The 19,483-nt window shown below is 39.7% G+C and overlaps 1 protein-coding gene across 1 annotated transcript in view; it reads right to left on the bottom strand.

Annotated features, from left to right (window-relative positions):
* PRRG1 (proline rich and Gla domain 1) overlaps nt 1-19,483 on the bottom strand; it is a 98,167-nt gene that overhangs the window by 37,656 nt on the left and 41,028 nt on the right. The window contains exon 2 of the mRNA XM_075538917.1: nt 12,964-13,014. Within this exon, the coding sequence (XP_075395032.1) occupies nt 12,964-12,973 (10 nt within the window). The 5' untranslated portion in view covers nt 12,974-13,014. The remainder of the gene's footprint in view (nt 1-12,963; nt 13,015-19,483) is intronic.

The following is a 19,483-nucleotide window of genomic DNA, read 5'->3' as shown; positions in this document are numbered from 1 at the left end:
AAATCTACTTAGAAACAAAATCAGATGCCATTCAAAATAACAGAGTTTCTCTGACATATGGAATGGTGTTACATACCAGGGCACCTTTTTTTCTTCCCTCCCCTCATGAAGGACCCTCAGAAGACCTGAGGCTTCAGTGAACACACTGGAACCACTGATCTTTCACAGTATCTTCATTTTACTGATAAGAAAATTGAAATCCAGAAGTTGAGAGACATAGCTAAGTACACACAAGTGTCTGATTACATTCCAGTGATCTCCAAAATTACATACTCTTCTCCCTCATACACAGAAATACAGTTTATGAAGGAGTCCAAAAAAAAACACAAACTCGGGATCCCCCCAAGCTATGTATTTAATTTTTTTTATAAAACAACCTTATCACCTCAAAAGCATTCACCATTACACTTAATACATTTATTTGTCAAATATGTGATTCCATTCTTGCAAACATTTTTCAAAGTCATTTTTTGTTTGGATGGCTGACAGCACCTCCCTCATTTTTTTCTTCATCTCTTCTATTGCCAAACTGCTGCCCTTCCATGCCCCTCCTCATTCGTGCAAAAAAAAAAAAGTTGCAGAGTGAGGTCAGGTGAGTAAGGTGTGTGGGGTAAAAGAGGTATGCTGGTTTTTTTTCCCCAAAATCTAGCACACTGAGATGACTGTGTGAGCAAATGCATTGTTGTGGTGGCAAAACCAGGTATCAGTCTGCCACAAATCAGGCCTTTTTTGTCGCACAGTGTTACACAACTTTTTTAGAACCTCAAAAATTAAAAAAAAACTTGATTAACAATCTGATCTGGTGCAATGAACTCCAAAAACATTATGAATCGACATGTTCATCCATTTGATAAGTTGACAGACGCCCAGAAGAAGTTTTGTCATCAATCAACATTTCACCTTTTTTGAAATGAGAAAACCACTTGTACACTTGGGTTTTTCCCATAGCACTGTTCTTATAAGCTGTAATCAACAACACATCGGTTTCTGCAGCATTTTTTCCTGAGCAGGAAACAAAATTTTACAGCCACATGCTGTTCTCTTAAATCAGCCATCACAAAAAAAGAGGCTCGAGTGAAATTGCTTTTATGAAAAAATTTATTGTGACCAGAGAGAAACTTCCCGGGCGATGCCACTGAGTTGCTCAATGCTTGCCTAGTGGGAAAAAATGCATGCTTAGAAAACTCCGGTCTGCCCCAATGCACTTCTGTTTTTTGGGGGGTACACCCTCATATAAAGTATGGCTTATTGCTAAAGGTATCCTTTTCTTTTAAATCAAGGATCCCTGGTGGCACAGTGGTTAAGCACCCATCTGCTAAGTGAAAAGATGGGTGTGGGAACCCACCAGCTACTTTGTGGGAGGAAAGTTTTGGCAGTGCTCTCCTGTAAAGACGACAGCCTACAAACCCCTATGGGACAGTTCTACTTTGATCTGTAGGGTTGCTATTAAGTCAGAATATTCTAAAAAGCAATCGGTTTGGTTTGGGTTCAGTTCTCTAAATCAGAACGTTTAGTTCTTAGGTGATTTTTTTTCCTCCGAGGGATATTTGAAAATATCTGGATATATTTTTGTTGTCACAACTGGGGGAGGAAGGGCTCATGGCATCTAGTAAATAAAGCTCCATGAGTCAACTAAACATCCTACAATACCAGGCAGCTCCAGGAAACAAAGAAGAGTGATCCAATCGCCAATGTTAACAGTCAATGCTGTTGTTGTGTGCTGACAAACTGACTGTAACTCATAGTTACTCTATAGGACAGTGTACATAGAACTGCCCCATAGGCTCACCTAGGCTGTAATCTCGATGGCAGCAGATTGTCAGGCTTTTCTCCTGTGAAGCTGCTTGTGGATTTGAACCACCTATGGATAGCAACTGAATGTTTAACTACTGTGCCACCAGACTACTTGCCAGTAGTCATCACCAAGAAGTATATGCCCCAAATAATTGAAAACAGGTATTCCAACAAAAACTTGTACCCACGAGGAAAACTACAAAACACTATTACAAGAAACCAAAATGACTTCAACAAATGGAAGAATATCCCACGATCATGGATTGGAAAACCCAATATAATAAAGATGTCAGTTCTGTCTAAGGTACTATATAAGTTTAATGCTATCCTGAGATGAATACCATCATCCTTCTTCAAAGAATTGGAAAAGTTGATTACAAACTTCATATGGAGAGGAAGGAATCCAAGAATTAGCATAGAACTCCTCAAAAAGGACAAAGTGAGAGGGCTTGTTCTAACTGACTTTAGCACATATTATACAGCCACAGTGGTCAAAACAGTGTGGTACTGGTATAACAATAGATATTCAGACCAATGGAAAAGAGCTGAAACCCCAGAAATAAAAACATCAGCATACAGACAACTACTTTTAATAAGGGCCCCCCCCAAATCAAATGGGAAGCAGATGCCATCTTCCATAATTGGTGCTAGAAAAAATGGATATCTACTTGCAGAAAAATGAAGCAAGACCCTTACCCCACTCCATGCACAGAATAAAATCAAGGAGGATCACAGTCCTTGAGGTAAAACCCCAAACTATTAGTGCCATCAATGAGGGAATTGGGACAAATCTGAGAAGCTTGGCACAGGGAGTACATACCGTAGGCTTTCAGAAATAGAGAAGAACACAAACACAGAGGAGGCACAAATTGACAAGTGGGATATACTGAAGATAAAACACCTGTGTACAACAAAAGGATTCCCTGAGAGAGCCCAGAGACTGGGAAAACATCTTTAGCAATGACACATCAGACAAAGGCTATATTACTAAAGCTACAATACTCTGCAAGCTTACAATAAAAAATAACTAACTGCCCACTGAGGAGCTGGGCAAAGGACCTGAACAGAAGTTTCACAGGGGCAGAAATCCTAATGGCTAATAAACATATAAGAAAATGTTCCCGATCATTAGCCATAAGAGAATTGCAGTTTAAAACAACTATGAGATACCACCCAACACCCTCAAAGATAGCCCAAATCAAAAAATCAGAAAGTAATTAGTGTTGGAAAGGTTGTGGGGAGATAAGAACTCTTATCTACTGCTGGTGGACCTGTAGGTATGTACAGCCATTATGGAAATCGATTTGGAGATATCTAAAACAGATGGAAACTGAGCTACCATATGATCCAGCAATGCTCCTATTGGGCATGTACACAGAAGAGGCAAGAAACAAACCACGGTCAGACATCTGTGCTCCAATGTTCACTGTAGCACAGTTCACAATTGTGAGGAGTTGGAAACAACCCAAATTTGCATCGACAGATGAATGGATCAAAAAACTGTGGTCCATACATGCAATGGAGTACTGTGCATCCCTAAAAAGCAGCAATGAACGCACGAAGCACATTGTCGAATGGGAAGAACTGGACGAAATCATGCTAAGTGAAGTTAGCCAAGCACAAAAGGGCAAGTACATGAGTCCACTGAGGTACGCTTAAAAAAAGGGCATAGGGGGAAAGCTACTATATACATACATAGAAGAAAAGCTACTATATACACACATCCCTGTTACACACACACACACACACACACACATACACACAAGAGGGGAATAGAACTTTGTACTCAAATCTATATGTTAGGAATTAAGGTTTTATATGGTCATTGAGCCTTGACTCAAGTACTCCCTCAACACAAGAACACTTTGTTCTAATAATCCGGCCTTCTGTGATGCTCACCTTCCTGAAAAAATCACTGAAGACATAATGGGTGCATAAGCAAATGTGGGGAAGAAAGTTAATAGTGCCCAGCTATCAAAAGATATAGTCTTTGGAGTCTTAAAGGCTTGAAGATAAAAAGGGCCATCTAGCTGAGAAGCAGCAAAGCTAACATGGAAGAAGCACACGAGCCTGTGTGATCATGAGGTGTCAATGGAATCAGGTTATCAGGCATCTAAAACCCAGAACAAAATCATACCCAATGTGAATGGGGGAAGGGTATCATTGAGTGGAGACCCAATGCTCATCTGTAGACAATTGGACATCTACTCACAGAAGGGTCACAGGGAAGAGATGAGCCAGTCAGGGTGCAGTATAGCACCAATGAAACACACAACTTTCCTCTAGTTCTTCGGTGCTTCCTTCCCCACAATCATGACCTCAATTCTACCTTACAAATTAGATTAGAACAGAATATGCACACTGCTACACATAAGAGACTGAAACACAGGGAATGCAGGATAGATAAACCTCTTAGGGCCAACAATGAGAGTAGAGATACCAGGAGGATTAGGGGAGGGTGGGTGGAGAAAGCGGGAATTGATCACAAGGATCAAACTATAACTCCCTTCCAGGGGGACGAATAAAAGAAAAGCAGGTGATGGACGATGGGGGATGATGTAAGGTATGGACAAATAATCTATAACTCATCAAGATTTCATGAGGCAGGGAGGATGGGGGAGGAAGCGGGGAAAATGGGGAGTTGATATCAGGAGTTCAGGTGGGGAAAGAATGCTTTGAAAATGATGATGGCAGCATATGTGCAAAATGTGCTTGACGCAATGGATGAATGTATGGATTGTGATAAGAGATTTTAAGAACCCCCAATAAAAGTATTTAATGAAAAAACTTGCACCCCAAAACTTGTATCCACAGCAGCACTATTCAAAGTAGCCAAAAGTTAGAAACAATCCAAACATTCATCAACTAATGAATAAATGACACATTGTAATACTGATACATACTACAACATATATCATGGTGTATGGTTGCATTTATATGAGAGATTCAGACTAGGCTAATCCATAGAACTAGAAAGAAGATCAATGATTGATAAGGGTTGGAGGTGAAGGCTAGGGTTAACTATTGTATAAGGTTTTCTTTTGGAGTGATGGAAATATTTTTATATTAATTAGATAACAGTGATGGTTGCTAAATTGTACTAAGTGCCACTGAACTGCCTACTTTAAAATGGCTATCTATGCTAGGTGAGTTTTACTTAAATAAAAAGACATTAAAAATGTAAAGGTCAATGATTTCCTACAAAGAAATGATGCTTTATAATATAACCTTAATAAACTATACTAAACCAAAGCATCGAAAGTTATTTTCTGAGGTATGATATGGAGGGAAGTGGATCAAAGACAAACAGTATCAAGTGCTGTATATTTTTTTTAACTTCAGTGTTATAGGACAGTAACACTACCCCTTTGGGCTTCTGAGACTGTAACGTACATACCTGAGCAGAATACCTCATCTTTCTACTGAGTAACAGGCAATGAACTGCTGACCTTGCAACTATAAACCCAACTTGTAACCACCATGCCACCAGGACTCCTCATCAAGCACTACAGTAAATGAAAAAATGTAATAATCTGACGGAAGTAGTTTTGAGGTAAATAGTCTTTTTCTGGTAGAGAAGTCTTGCCAAAAAAAATGGTGATTGTTAACTCCAAGCACATTTGTATTATGGTTTAAAAACTGTGAAGTTTTAAGGTAAATTGCTGACATCATCTAAATTACAGGGACATGAATATGTCACCATAATAGAGACACTTTGATCTAATATAGGCCAGTAAATGAAATAATTGGTTATCTTTAAATGTGTGCCTTCAATTTAATTATAAATCAGGGAACTGCCAAGTAAAATTAGACACTGCATTATGAGATTGTCACTTTACCAGGAATTTTCGCTTTGAAGGTTCATTTCTTATTGAAAATATGGAGCTGTACTTCAGAGTTAAAATTAAGATTTGGCCTCAAGTGAACATCAGTTGAGCAGCAAATCATATTGCCTAGGAATTTACTATGATGGCTGTCACTTATCTTTCCTGCCACTGAGTCGTGATATGTAGGGTGACATGTTTGGATTCCTTGGGCTAAAAAGCCAAGTACATCCAGGGACCCAATGGAATTATATTGCCACATTTTAATAAAAGTGAAAGCTATAACTGGCAGCTCTGCCATTATTTTCTATAGCACAACTATTCACTTATACTAGAACATAAAGGGAGTGCTACCAAGAAGTATGAAAAATGAAGATGGAAGCTGATTATTCAGATTTTCTAGACCTAAAATTTTCATCGAAGGTAAGTAACAACTGTCGATGTTAGATGCCATTGAGTTAGTTCCAACTTAAAGTGACTCTGAGTACCACAGAATGAAACACTGTCTTATCTGTGTCATTCTCAAAATTGCTGTTATATTTGAGTCCACTCGTTCAGGTAAAAACTATCCAAGCCAAAAAAATGGAAGAGGAAAAATGTTAAAATGTTTTTGTATGTTTAATCTAATTATTTTCCACAAGTGAAGTCTGGCTATTTGCTGTAACATGCAGCTATTGCAGATGTATTGTGTTCTGTACAACAAAGCACAATTAACCCTTTTGAAAATTCATAAATAAATATGATTTTTATTTTGTCAAGGATGGCTAGGAACACCTTGTGGTTTGCTATTATCGAGAAATGGTGATGAATTTCTCCCAGAATTGCTTCTCTTAATCAAACTATATGTAATTAGCCATCCATAAGTGCCTATTAGACACATAAATACCACAAATTGCTGCTAGAGTGTTTAGAAGATGCAACAGTGGAAGTGCGTTCTAAGGTAAGGGGAAAAAGTCAGATGACAAACAAGTAGGGAAAAATCAAATTCTACTCAAACAACATAACAAAAAAAGAACCCAAATCATTTTTAGCAAAACTCCAAGGCAATTGCTTTGCAGGTAAAGATAATACAAAGTTGGGGTGCTGAAGACTAGCAAAAGCGTAGGGAAGGAATAAAAAGGTCATTTCTATCTTAAGATTAAAATTAAACACACCAACAGTGTTCTGAACATGTATGCATTTGTGAAACTCCTTAGAAATTTTTGGTGAAAATGTTCATTCTCTACTTCTATTTGACATTTAAGTTTATGTGCATATGGATCTATTTTGTGATAGCGTCTGTCTGGTGTTCCATGAAGTAATCTACTAATCTTTATGCTCAGAAAAATCACACACAGACAAAGCACCCACCAACAAGGGCCACTTTCACATGGTCCAGGTAAGCTGTGTCTTAGGAAACCTTCCCCTGGGTATTGTACACTGCAAGCTTCTGAACTGAACTTTCCTATGAGTTCTTATAGTGATATCAGTCAGTAATGCTACACTTTTAATTACTGCAGCACTCTATTCATAGGATTTAGGTGTTTAAGACACAACTTGATACACGTGTTTTAATAATTGCCATAAATGGCTATGTATACCGAGACATGTTTATTGATCACCTTTCCAGTCCCCTATGATGTGAAAAATAATCTGGACAGCAAAATGGAATAGTGTCTGCCCTGCACCATCTGTACAATTTTTGTTAGGTTTTAGTCCATCAATACAGCCACTGTGTTAATCCATCTCCTCAGTGGTCTCCCTTTTTTCCACTGACCCTCAAATTTACAACAAGCCAAATGTCCTTTTCAAGGGACTGTTCTCTCCTGATAATATGGTCAAAGAATGTGAGATGAAGTCTAGCCATCTTCACTTCTAGGGAACATACTGGCTGGTCTTTCAAGACAGACTGGTTTGTTCTTCTGGCAGTCCATAGAACTGGCAATATCCTTCACCACCACCATCACTGAAATGCATCAATTCCTCTGAAATTTTCCTATTCCATTGTCCAATTTTCCCATGCATATAAAGCAGTTGAAAATACTGTGACTTGGGTCAGGCACAGCTTAGACTTGAAAGTGACGCTTTTGCCCTCTAACACTTTAAAGAGGGCTTGTTAATGAAACAATCTCCCCACAGAGGGGCCACAAGGAAGGGATGAGTCACCAGGGAACAGTAAAGCATGGAGGAAAAACACTCTATTCCTCTGGTTCCTTGAGGCTTCCTCACCCCCCACTACCATGACCCCAGTGCTGCTTCTCCATTCAGACTAGACCGGACCATGTACACAGGTATAAAAAGGGATGGGAGCTCAGGACACACAGAATCCAGGAACAGGAGTGGGAATAGTGATACCAGAAGGGTAGGGGGAAGAGGGGGAGTAGAAGGGACAAAGGGGGAACCGATCGCAATGATGGACACATACACCCCTCTACAGAGGGAAGAACAACAGAAAACATGGGGAAGGGAGACAGTGGTTGGTGTGAGATAAATAATAACAATGTACAATCTATCGGGGGTTATTAGGGTGGGGGAAATAAAAAAAGAGCTGATACCAAGGGTTCAATAGAAAGCAAATGTCTAGAAAAGAATGAAGGCAATATATGTACAAACAAGTGATGTATGGATTGTGATAAGAGTTGTATGGGCCCGAATTTTTTTAAATACCTGTAAAAGAATAAAAAATTAAGCTGTCAATAAATAGATAGATAGATAAAGAGGTCTTGTGCAGGAGATTTGCCCATTCAAATACATTGTTTGGTTTCATGACTGTTGCCTTCGTAAGTGTTGATAGTGAATTCAAGTCAAATGAAACCCCTGATAACTTCAACAATATTTTCTCTTTATGTCATGATGTTGTCTATTGATATAGTTACGAGATACTTGCTTCCTTTATACTGAGCTGTAATTCAAACGGAAAGCTGTGGTCTTTGATTTTCATCAGTAACTGCTTCATGTCCACTTGGCTTTTAGCACGCAAGGTTATAACTTTTGCATATCACAGGGGTTAAAAAACCTTCCTCCAATCATAAGGCCTCATTTTTTGTCATAAACTACAACATCTCAGATTATTTGCTAGGCACGAAGATTGAATAAGTATGGTGAAAGGATACAGCCCTGTCGCACACCTTTCCTGATTTTAAACCATGGACAACTCCATTGTTCTGTTCCAAAGGGCGGCCTCCTGGAAAATGTTTTGGAATTCCCATTCTTTTCAATGTTATACATGGTTTATTATGATCCACATATTCTAAATCCTTTGTCTAGTTGATAAAACGAGATTCATCTGGCGTCAGCAATATCTCTCATGTCATGTCCTTTTTGAATGTAGCTCCCTGTCAAAGTACAGCTGCAACCCTCTTTGAATTATCTTCAGTAAAATCTTGCTTGGATATGAGTTTAGTGATATTTTGATGGATAATTTCTGCATTCTCTTCAATAAGCTTTCATTAGAATGGGCACAAATAGAGACCACTTTCAATAGATTGGCCAAGTAGCTGTCTTCCATATTTCTTGCATAGACGAGTGAGTGCTTCCAGCACTGCATCAGCTTGTTAAAACATTTCAATTGATAGTCTCTCAGCCCCCCCCACCCCCGATTAATGCCTTCAGTGCTGCTTGGACTACTTCCTTCAATACTACTCATTCTTTTTTCCTCAATTTTTATTGTGAACTCAGTGAAAGTTGGGCTGCGATCTGCATGATCAGCAGTTTGAAACCACCACCAGCTCCTCAGGAAAAAGAATGGGCTTTCCACTCCCATAAGCAGTTCCAATTTATCAGATTGTTCACAGGGGGTTGCTATGAGTCTGGGGTCCCTTCATAGAGGCGTAATTGCACACATGGCAGATCTCAGTGTTCAGTCTCTAGATTTTCTGGAGAATGTCTGCTGTCGCCCAACTCAAAATTTCTATCATAATTTTTGGTGTAGATACAAATTTACAGAGCAAATTTCCCATTCAGCAAATTTATACACAGATAATTCCATGGCATTAGTAGTGACACCTACAATGTGTCAGCACTGTTCCCATAACCATCTTGGGTTCTTTGTTTCTGATGCCATAGTTTTCTGCTATTTCCTGCCCACTTAACCTGCTTTGGGGAAAGTATTTTTCGCTTTTGGTCTCATATTACTGATTGTCCCGAGGAGCATGTTCCTCCCAAGTGTTATTGTTCACTTGATGGGCCTGCCTTTTATGTGGCTGAAGGGCAAGCTTCGGAAGTGACCACAAGCACCTCACATTTGTCCTACTCCGTTTCTTGGTGGGAGTTACAAAGACTACAGCTAGCAGGGCCATATCAAGTAATAACTGCGCCATACCTGTCTGTAAGATAAGGATAAAAATCCCTGTTAGAAAACAATCATGGGATTGTTTTATATATCAAGAGTCAAACCAAACTCATTGATTTATAGTTAGGAGAGGGTAGAACTATTTCTGCGGGTTTCTGACACTGTAACTCTTTAAAGGATTAGAAAACCTCTTTCTCCTGTGAAGTAGCTGGTGGTTTTGAATGGCTGGCCCTGTGGTTAACAGCCGTGTGCATAACTCACTATATGTCACCAGGGCTAAAGATAACATAGGGGAAGTATCTGTGAGTTCTGGAGTAATCTACGTACGCTTGTTAATATCAAAATCATATACCATTCAGAGTCATAAATACTAAACCCTATCTGAAAATCCCCTGAACTCAGCTGCTAAATGAAAGACTCGCACCTTCCCCAGTCCACCTAGAAGTTCTGGGACAGAAAGGCCTTGATGATCTCTTTAAAAATCAGCCATTGAAAAATGTATAAAGCTCTGATATGCATGGGGTCATTATGGGTCAGTCTCTCCTCAACAGCACCTGTTTTTTTGTTTGTTTTTAGCTACAAATTTATACGTAGCAAATGAGATCTCAATACCGCGTGCAATGGGTACTGATGGCGGATACCCTGATAAGAAATTAAATACTCAAGCCTGTTCTAACCCATTTTGAGACTGTGTCCTCTTTTGTGCCACATCAATACAGAAATGGTTCTTCTAGCATAAGCTTACAAACAATGTCTTCATCTAGTATTAGAGAACGCAAAAAGAAATTTATTCCAATTTTAATGCATTTCCATTTTCCAGCTGCGCTCTTTGTTTTCATGGCTCTTTAATTCATTTAATGACGCTAGTGCCATGTCTTGGCGATATCTTCCTCTGCTGTCCCTTTGTATGATGCATTGAACTACACTTGTGAGTCTGCCAAATCCAGTAAAAAACTTCATTGTACAGTGCCAGAGAAGATAAAAATGAGCCACATAGCATCTTTTCTTCTCTATTTACTGTCACTAATTAACAAGTATAATCAGTCAAACTGACCAAAGCCTTGAAGAGTAGAGGCTAAAATCTCTTTGAGATTCAGGATGTTAAGGATGCTCTTAAGTGGTCAACACCTTCAGGTCACAAGCTTGTTTGTTCCTAAAAGCAGCCTTCTTTGAAGCACTCCCCTTAGCTCATCTCTAGGTTGGAAACATGCCGCTCTTTTGCAGCTTACCCTGCTTTGCCCTCCTCTTCAGAGGGAACACTTTGAATTGCCTGAACATTTGAACAGGGGTTTGCCAAGGTACGTTTTCAAATAAGCACCTAATGATCCCTTTGCTAATAATCTGATGATCAGACTGAAAAGGAAATTAGGAGGGATATGTAGCCCTGAGGAGCCCTGGTGGCTTAACCCATTAGGTTGCTTACCATAAGGTGAGCAGTTCAAAACCACCAGCTGCTCCACATGATAGAACAATGCAGCTTTCTACCCCTATAAACAGTTATAGTTTCAGAAACCCACAAGGGCAGTTCTATCTATAATGTCATCGGGTCAAAAGGAGCTGGCATCGAATTCAAGTCAGTGACTTTGGGTTTGGGTTTGGTATAACCCTGACCAAACAGCTCTTCTCTATACATTGCAATGGTGAAACTCAACAATCAGAACATTCTCCAAATACACCTGAAGCTTTTGGACCTGAGTGTGAACCAAGCCATAAATAGTTACAAGGATATCTAGCTACCTTGATGGGTAGGGCCCTGGATCAAACAGTCCCAGAACTCTCGCCAGTATTTCACTTGTTTGTTTCACTTTATGGTGTCAAAATTTCTAACCCATCTAGGAGGGTGTCAATCCTGAAATGCAATAAAAGCAAATTACACTGCAAACTACATTCTGAGTATACTGCTAAATTTAAGCACTGCTCAGTAATCTTAGAGGAAGTGGTGGTAAAGAAATAACCAGAATCCTGAAGGCAAATAAGTCTCCAACAGTGGAAACGGGACAGGGACTGACTAAAGACTAAAGAAGATATTTTCCAAGATTAATCCATAGCATTTTTGGGTTGCCTACCAGGGCCCAAACCAAAGTGAGGGACACAAGGCCCTGTCAGGGTCAAAATTTACAAGTCCCTAGTCCTAGCCCTGATGCATACAGAAGCATCTAAACAAATAACTTCATCTGACTGTCAAAAGAAAGAACAGTGAAGATGTACTTGTTTAGTAAAAGCAGCAATGGACAGATACCACTGCTCTCTTCCATTACACAGTGGCATCTCAAGCCACTTTCATGTGCATTGTATCATTACGCCAACCAGACCTGCTCAGGTCCAGAAGTGCAGAGGGTCTTATCTCCCCATCAGAGATGTGCAAACAAGTTTAGGAAGACATCAGGATTTGATCAAGTTGGCAGAGTTAAAATCTGCGCTCAGACCTTCGGACTCCACTTTTGTCCTTATGCTACACCATACCCAGTCGCTCACTAAGGTTCTTCTTAGCACCCCAAGTTTTATATCTATGTTGATTAGAAGTATTTATGAAGCCACAGTAAAGGCTCTTTAATAACGTAACAAGATGACTTTGAAAGTGCCTATTGTCCACTTACAAATAACCCTATTGAGTAAGCAAAACATAACCTGAAGGAATTCATCTAGTGGTTTTCTTAATGCCAGGCCTTAAAGTTTTAGAAGACCTAAAACCATTTCCAAATGCTTATAAAACTTAAAAGTCACTTTTGTTGTCTACCTTGCTCTCAACAAAGCTTGGAAGCATAAATATAACTTTGCTAAACACTATTAAGGAGCTAGGATTAAGGCAGAGATATGTAACAGAAAACCTGGGTTCTCTCACCCTGTATTGGGAAGCTATCCAGAGAAAAGCAGGAGCAAATATATTTGGTACTCTGTAATTTGCTGTTCTTTTTCTGCACAGCCATGCTTCTAACAAAAACTTTCTGACACTAGCAAGAAATATCATTTTAAGGGCCCAGAGAAAGTTACAATGGTGTCGCAAATGTACTTTTGTGGCTACAATAAATTAATATGGCAAGTGTCTGAATTACTTAGAAATGGAGAGAAACTTACCCCTTCCCATGATTTCTTGTGGTCTCTGGCAGGTCTCTGGATGATGAGTCCCTGAACAAAACACAGCACATACACACCATCAGATTCTCGGAGGCTTGGTCTGTGCATCTTCCCCTGTAAATAGTTCTAGTCCATTCGAACTCCGTTCAAGCTGATATGGTCAATGTGAGGTTTTTGTTTCAGCTCCAATCACACTCTAATCTTGTCCCCTTATATAAATGTTTTCTCCCTCACAAAGACATCTAACCTCTGAGAACAGAGACATAGCATTATGAAAACATGGGCTTTATGTGAACTTGCTTTTTGACCCTGTATTTCTGGCTGTAGTTTCCGCCCTTCCCAAATAAAAATCCTAAAATTGGCCACTTTCGTCACTGCAATGGACACAGCGATATTAATAACAAGTTATTCCCAATGCAAAGAATTCCACAGTTAGTATTCTTAATAAACAATCTGAGTCAATGAACATGAAATAATGATCCTAGAAATTTTGGAGAAGCCTAAAAAAACAAACCACATATTACCAGTTTAGGAGGGATGGTGGGCATCAAGAAACACTACTTCTGTTTCCAAAAATATTAAAAGGCATACACACACAGACACACACCATCCACACACATAAGCTAATTCATAACATACTCCTTCATGTTCATTTTCTAGAGTTCAAGGATAAAGATACTACGTATTTATTGTTCACCTGCCACATGCTCAACACTGAACTAAGCACCTGAAATATATATAAAACACATCATCTATTGGATGATCCATTAGGAAATGTATAATTTCAAGTTAAACATATTAAACAAAAAGAGGCAACCAGCAAATATTCACATATCAGACAGCCTTGTAACTAGTGGGTGATCCTGGGTACATTATTTTCTGTTTCAAAGTCCTTGCAAAAGGATGGGGTTGAATTAGATGAATATTCCACTAAGTGCCCATTACATGACGGTAAACAGAGTTATTAAAAATGGGTTCTCTACTCAAGTAACTTTAGGACATGCTGCTTTAAGATTAAATAGGTTTCGTTAGCGTAACTTTTCAGCCAGAGCCTTAAAAAAACTACGGAGGAACATGAGAACAGTCTATAGTCGCTTGACTTGCTTGGCTGAAGTCTTTTCTCTAAGCAATATCTCTCAGAACGTCTATCCTTGGGAGCTCAATTTGGGAAATTAGAGGTGAATCCTCTTGAAGCTCTGAAATTTGATAACAGGGTAATTGATAGAATAAAATTAACATAAAATGAAACAAGAAAGAAGTCAAAGGGCTTGGAGTTTCAGAATTTTAGAGATTAAAGAAACTTCCAGAAAGTATCCAGTGGTTTGTTATCACCTCCTTTTTTTTTTTAAGCAGCTGTGGTTACATGTTGGGCTGCTAATCACAAGGTCAGCAGTTTGAAACCATCAGCCACTCTTCAGGAGAAAAACAGGCTTTCTATTCCCACAAAGAGTTGCAGTTTCAGAAATCCATAAGCAGACATATCTTGTCCTATACCTGGTCGCTATGAAACTGCATCAACTCAAGGGCAGTGAATTTGGTTTTCGGCTTGGTCATCTCTCAACACAAAATTCTACTTAGCACAATATGTAAAATTAATTAGAACTCTTCAGGCTGCACTAAGGTAGAAGACCGAAGTCCCACGTATAGGGTCTCCCTGAGGCAGCCTAAATACACCCTTTCAGAAACCCAGTATCCAGGGAAGCAGAGATTGAAATCGAGGAACTCCAGACCCTTTCTCAACTCAGTGCCCTCAAGTTGATTCTGACTTATAGAGACCCTGCCCCTATGGGTTTATGAAATTGTAAATCTTTTCAGGAGTAGAAAGCCTCATCTTTCCCCCAAGTAGTGGCTAGTGGTTTCGAACTGGTGATCTTGCGGTTTGCAGCTCAATGCATAACCCATTACACCACCAGAGGCTCTTGACCATTTAGATGATGCTATTCTGGGAGGGCTTTAGGCAAGAGAAAGAACCCATAAATACATTGAAAACAAAAGTTCTTCATCTATCCCAAGTATCATCTCAATTTTAACAGTAATTATTCCAAATGAGATCCATAAACTATTCATTACTTAAATAGAATTACAAAACCCTCCTTGCTCCAGGAAAAATCGTAAGGCAGATAATGTACTATCATGTAACCCCTGCACAGATGACCAGCCACTAGAGGTAAGCAGGGAAGAGACACGGTTAAATTTGGGTTTTAAGAAGATACCTCAGGTAACAGAAAAAAAGATTTTGAGAGTGGCTGAGGAAACTGAGACTATGATATCAGAGATATTAGGAAAACCTGGCAAGACATCTTGTATTAGATTTCTTATTTATTCTTTAATATTTTATAAAGGCTTTTGGGAAAGCGTCAAGCCTATCATAATTGTATCAAGGGAAACCCCAAAGGATAAAGGGCTGTCAGGATTTTCAAAGGGGAATTGCCCCTGAAGAGGTGAACATAATGGACATAAGAAGCATGAGAGAGAGACAGCTATCTTTCAGGGCATGATGAAATCAAGGAGGCAAAAATCAATATTACCCATCAGGTTTGTTAGAAGTCAGTCTCTAAAAATCAGAATCCTATTGTAAAGACAATTTCCTAACAAAGATGTGGGGCTCAAGGCCAATGTCCTTACAGTCTTAAAGACTCAAGGTACTCCCCACACCCAGTTTCTCGAACTTAGCTTGCCCTTCAGCTCAGCTGGTGTGATCCAGTCCCCATCCCAAACTACCCATTACTTTTAATTTATTTATTTTATTTAAATCATTTTATCAGGGGCTTTTACAGATATGGCAAATCATAAATCAATGATGTCAAGCAAATTTGTATATATGTTGCCATAGTCATAGTCATTTTCAAAACATTATCTTTTTATTTGAGCCCTTATTATCAGCACTGTTTTCCCTCCCACCCTTGTGAACCCTTGATAAATTGTATATACATTCATATCTTACACCATCCGCTGTATCCCTTCACCCACGTTTCTGTTGTTCTGTTGTTTGTCCCCCTGTATGGGGGGGTGGTGGCATTACACATCATTGCTATCAGTTTCCCCACCCTCCTCCAACCCTTCATGGTGCTGTGATTCCCATTACTGTTTTCTGAGGGATTTATCTGTCCTGGCTTACATGTGTCGAAAGCTCTTATCTGTACCATGTACATATTCTGGTCTAGCAGGATTTGTGAGGTAGAACTGGGGTCATGATCGGGGGTGGGGGGCATTAAAGAACCAAAGGAATGTTGTGTGTTTCATCCGTGCTAACCTGCACCCTGGCTGACTCATCCCTTCTTTGTGACCCTTCTGTGAGGGGATGAGTCTTGGGTCTCCACTCCAACCCCTTTCCTTCACATCAATATCGTTTGTTTTTTATATTCTGATACCTGATCTGTGGACACCTAATGATCACACAGGCTGGCGTGCTTCATCCCTGTGGGCTTTGTTGCTTCCCTGCTACATAATCGCTAGTTTAACTTCAAACCTTTAAGACCCCGGGCGCTATATCTTTTAATACCCGGGCACCATCAGCTTTCTTCACAGCATTTGCTTATGCAACCATTTTGTCTTCGGTGATCGTGTGGGGAAGGTGAGTAACACACATAGCAGGTTATGAGAACAAAGTGCTCTTGTGTTGAGCGGAGAATTAAGTAGAGGTCCAAAATCTTTTAAAAGACTTTTTAAAGTAAAAGAAACACACTTAAATATTACAACATCATAAACACAGCTTAGGCAGACATTCTCACTTACTGTTCAATCATTGTCACTGAGTTGATTCCAATCCATAATGACCCTATAGGACAAAGTAAAACTGCCCTTGTAGGTTTCTGAAACTGGAATTTTTAAATTTATGTTTTAATCATTTTATTAGAGGCTCATACAACTCTTATTACAATCCATACATCAATTGTGTAAAGCACATTCGTAGATTCATTGCCTTCATCATTCTCAAAACATTTGCTCTTCACTTAGGCCCCTGGCATCAGGTCCTCATTTTTTCCCCTCCCTCTCCACTCCCCGCTCCCTCATGAACCCTTGATAATTTATAAATTATTTTGTCATATCTTGACCTGTCTGACGTCTCCCTTCATGCACTTTTCTGTTGACCATCCCCCAGGAGGTCACATGTAGATCCTTGTAGTCAGTTCCCCCTTCCCAATCCACCCTCCCACTACCCTCCCAGTATCGCCACTCACACCACTGGTCCTGAAAGGATCATTTGCCCTGGATTCCCTGTGTTTGAAACTGGAATTTTTTACTTGAGTAGAAAGCCTCATCTTTCTCTGGAGGATCACCTGGTGGCTTTGAACTGCTTGCCTTGCAGTGTGCAGCCTAACACGTAACCCAGTATACCATCAGGGCTCCTTTTCTTCCAACTCTAATCCCCCACCCCATACACAGAGTCCTCTGCATTATTTATAGCTAGTAAAAATTCTGTTCATTCTTCAATATTGTAAGTGAAGTTTAGTGAAGCTTGCCTTCATTTAACTGAGCAGAATCTCATTTGAGCTCCCATACAATATCAACTTAAAGGGCACCTCGAGCAGGTGCACATACCTTAGCAAATATAACAGAAGGAAAGCCATCCGTCTTCTATACCTACTTCTCCTTTGTGCATGGGGACAAGATCATCCCTCCTGAGAGTTTGGTGTCCTAAATAAGGCAGGCTTAAGAGGAGCTCTCTTCTCAAGAGTGTTCAGGGCGCATTATACTTGACTACATTTCCATTAATACATATCAGTGCTTCAAACTCCAGTCATCCCATTTAATCAGCTGTATGGCTTTTAATAAATCCATTTATGGTCTGCACTTAAGTATTTAATGTTTCTTTCTATTAGGTTACTATATTACTTAAGTATACACTTAAGTTTTGTCCCACAAAATAGTATGTTAAAAAAAGCACACGTGACGGGGTTCATCTTTTTCGACCGCACTATTTTGTAAATCACGAGCAATACACTTTATGAAACACTATTCATTCCTTTATTTAGTCCAGAAATGTCTGGTGACTAATATATTCTACTTGCCAAACACTAATCTATATTTTAGGAAAGGGGTTCTCAACCAGGGGTCATTCTGTCCCCCAGAAGACATTTGGCAATGCCTGAATCTGTTTTGCACAACTAGGGAGGAGGTAGAATTCCGGGATGCCGTTAAATATCCTGCAGTGCACAGGGTGCCCTGCCTCCCACAGCAGCACCAACAGCAACAAAACCATGTCTGATTCATAATGTTGCCAATGTCAAATTTGGAAAAATCTTCCTGTGGAGACAAAAAGAGAGAAAGGATCCCTGCTTTTTTGTTTTTAAACTGCTTACAATCCCATGACACAATGGTACAGATGGTGCTATCTTCCAACACAGTCAGTAGCCTACCGGTCTCAGGATTTATCTTTTGTGAACTCTGACAGAATATATTTCTGGTGCTGTAGCCTCTTGAAAGAATGCCAAGTTATATCTCAGTGAGGAGTACAGTCAACAGGTTAGAGCAGGAGCTTTGCCACCATGCATACCTGATTTTCAGGCTTGCCTTGCCAATTATTAGCTATCTGACCTGAGGCAAGTTATTTAACCTCTTTAAACCCTGGTTTCCTCAGCCATAATATTCATTAATGATAGCTTTAATCTCACAGGCTTTGAGGGAGACTGTGATGAACCTAAAACAGTTGTCGATGGCCATAAATGCATCATAAACAGGACCTGTTTATGATAAAATATCCCCCTTAGCCGCCCCCCCCCTTTAGAAAGAAAAAAAGAATGTCTCGGTTCAATCAGGTTTTTGTGTTCTATTTTCTGATTGATCAATCTGTTCAATGCAGTATGTGCAACTATTACTCTTTATTTTAAAAGAAAAGGTATTACAGCCAATCTCCCATTTAAAACAAGATCTGGTTCCAACATTATAACTGGGTTCTGGTGTATGGCAATGTGTTAATCTGGATACTTTAGAGAAACAAATCCACAAAAATTCTTATGTGTAAGAGAGAGTTTTATATAAAGGTTAAGCGCACATCAAGAAAACATCCCAACCCAGTGCTGCCCAAGCCCACAAGTCCAACATTAACCCATATGTCCGACACCAATCAACAAAGTCCTCCTCCATCTCACAAAACACACACTATGATGCTGACTGCATTAGGAAAGCCAAATCAGTGAACGTATAACCATCTCAGCGCTGGCAGGGGTCTCTACACGGCTGTTCCAGCATCCAGGGCTGCATCCGGTTAGTTCCATGTGGCTTCTCCTTGGAGATGTCTTGCAGGAATTGAGCCTTGTAAGTTGAAGCAGGGACCTGGCTAAGGCAGCTGCACCCTGGTCGGACCATCACAAAGCAAGAGACCTAACAACTCGAAAGGCGAGGCTCACTAAGCCATTTATCCCTCCACTCTTCAATTAATCCCACATGTGTTTATCGGCCAGGTTAGCACAATAAACTAACTAACTCAGCCAAATACCTCTTTTTGTTAGTTTTCAAAGTTTGCCAAAGGGCAGTGTTTTGAAAGCCTAACAATGAACAACATCTCAGAGTAAACATC

This window comes from Tenrec ecaudatus, chromosome X (genome assembly GCF_050624435.1).
Source record: "Tenrec ecaudatus isolate mTenEca1 chromosome X, mTenEca1.hap1, whole genome shotgun sequence".
Taxonomy (NCBI): domain Eukaryota; kingdom Metazoa; phylum Chordata; class Mammalia; order Afrosoricida; family Tenrecidae; genus Tenrec; species Tenrec ecaudatus.
This window is presented reverse-complemented; position numbering and strand designations above follow the sequence as displayed.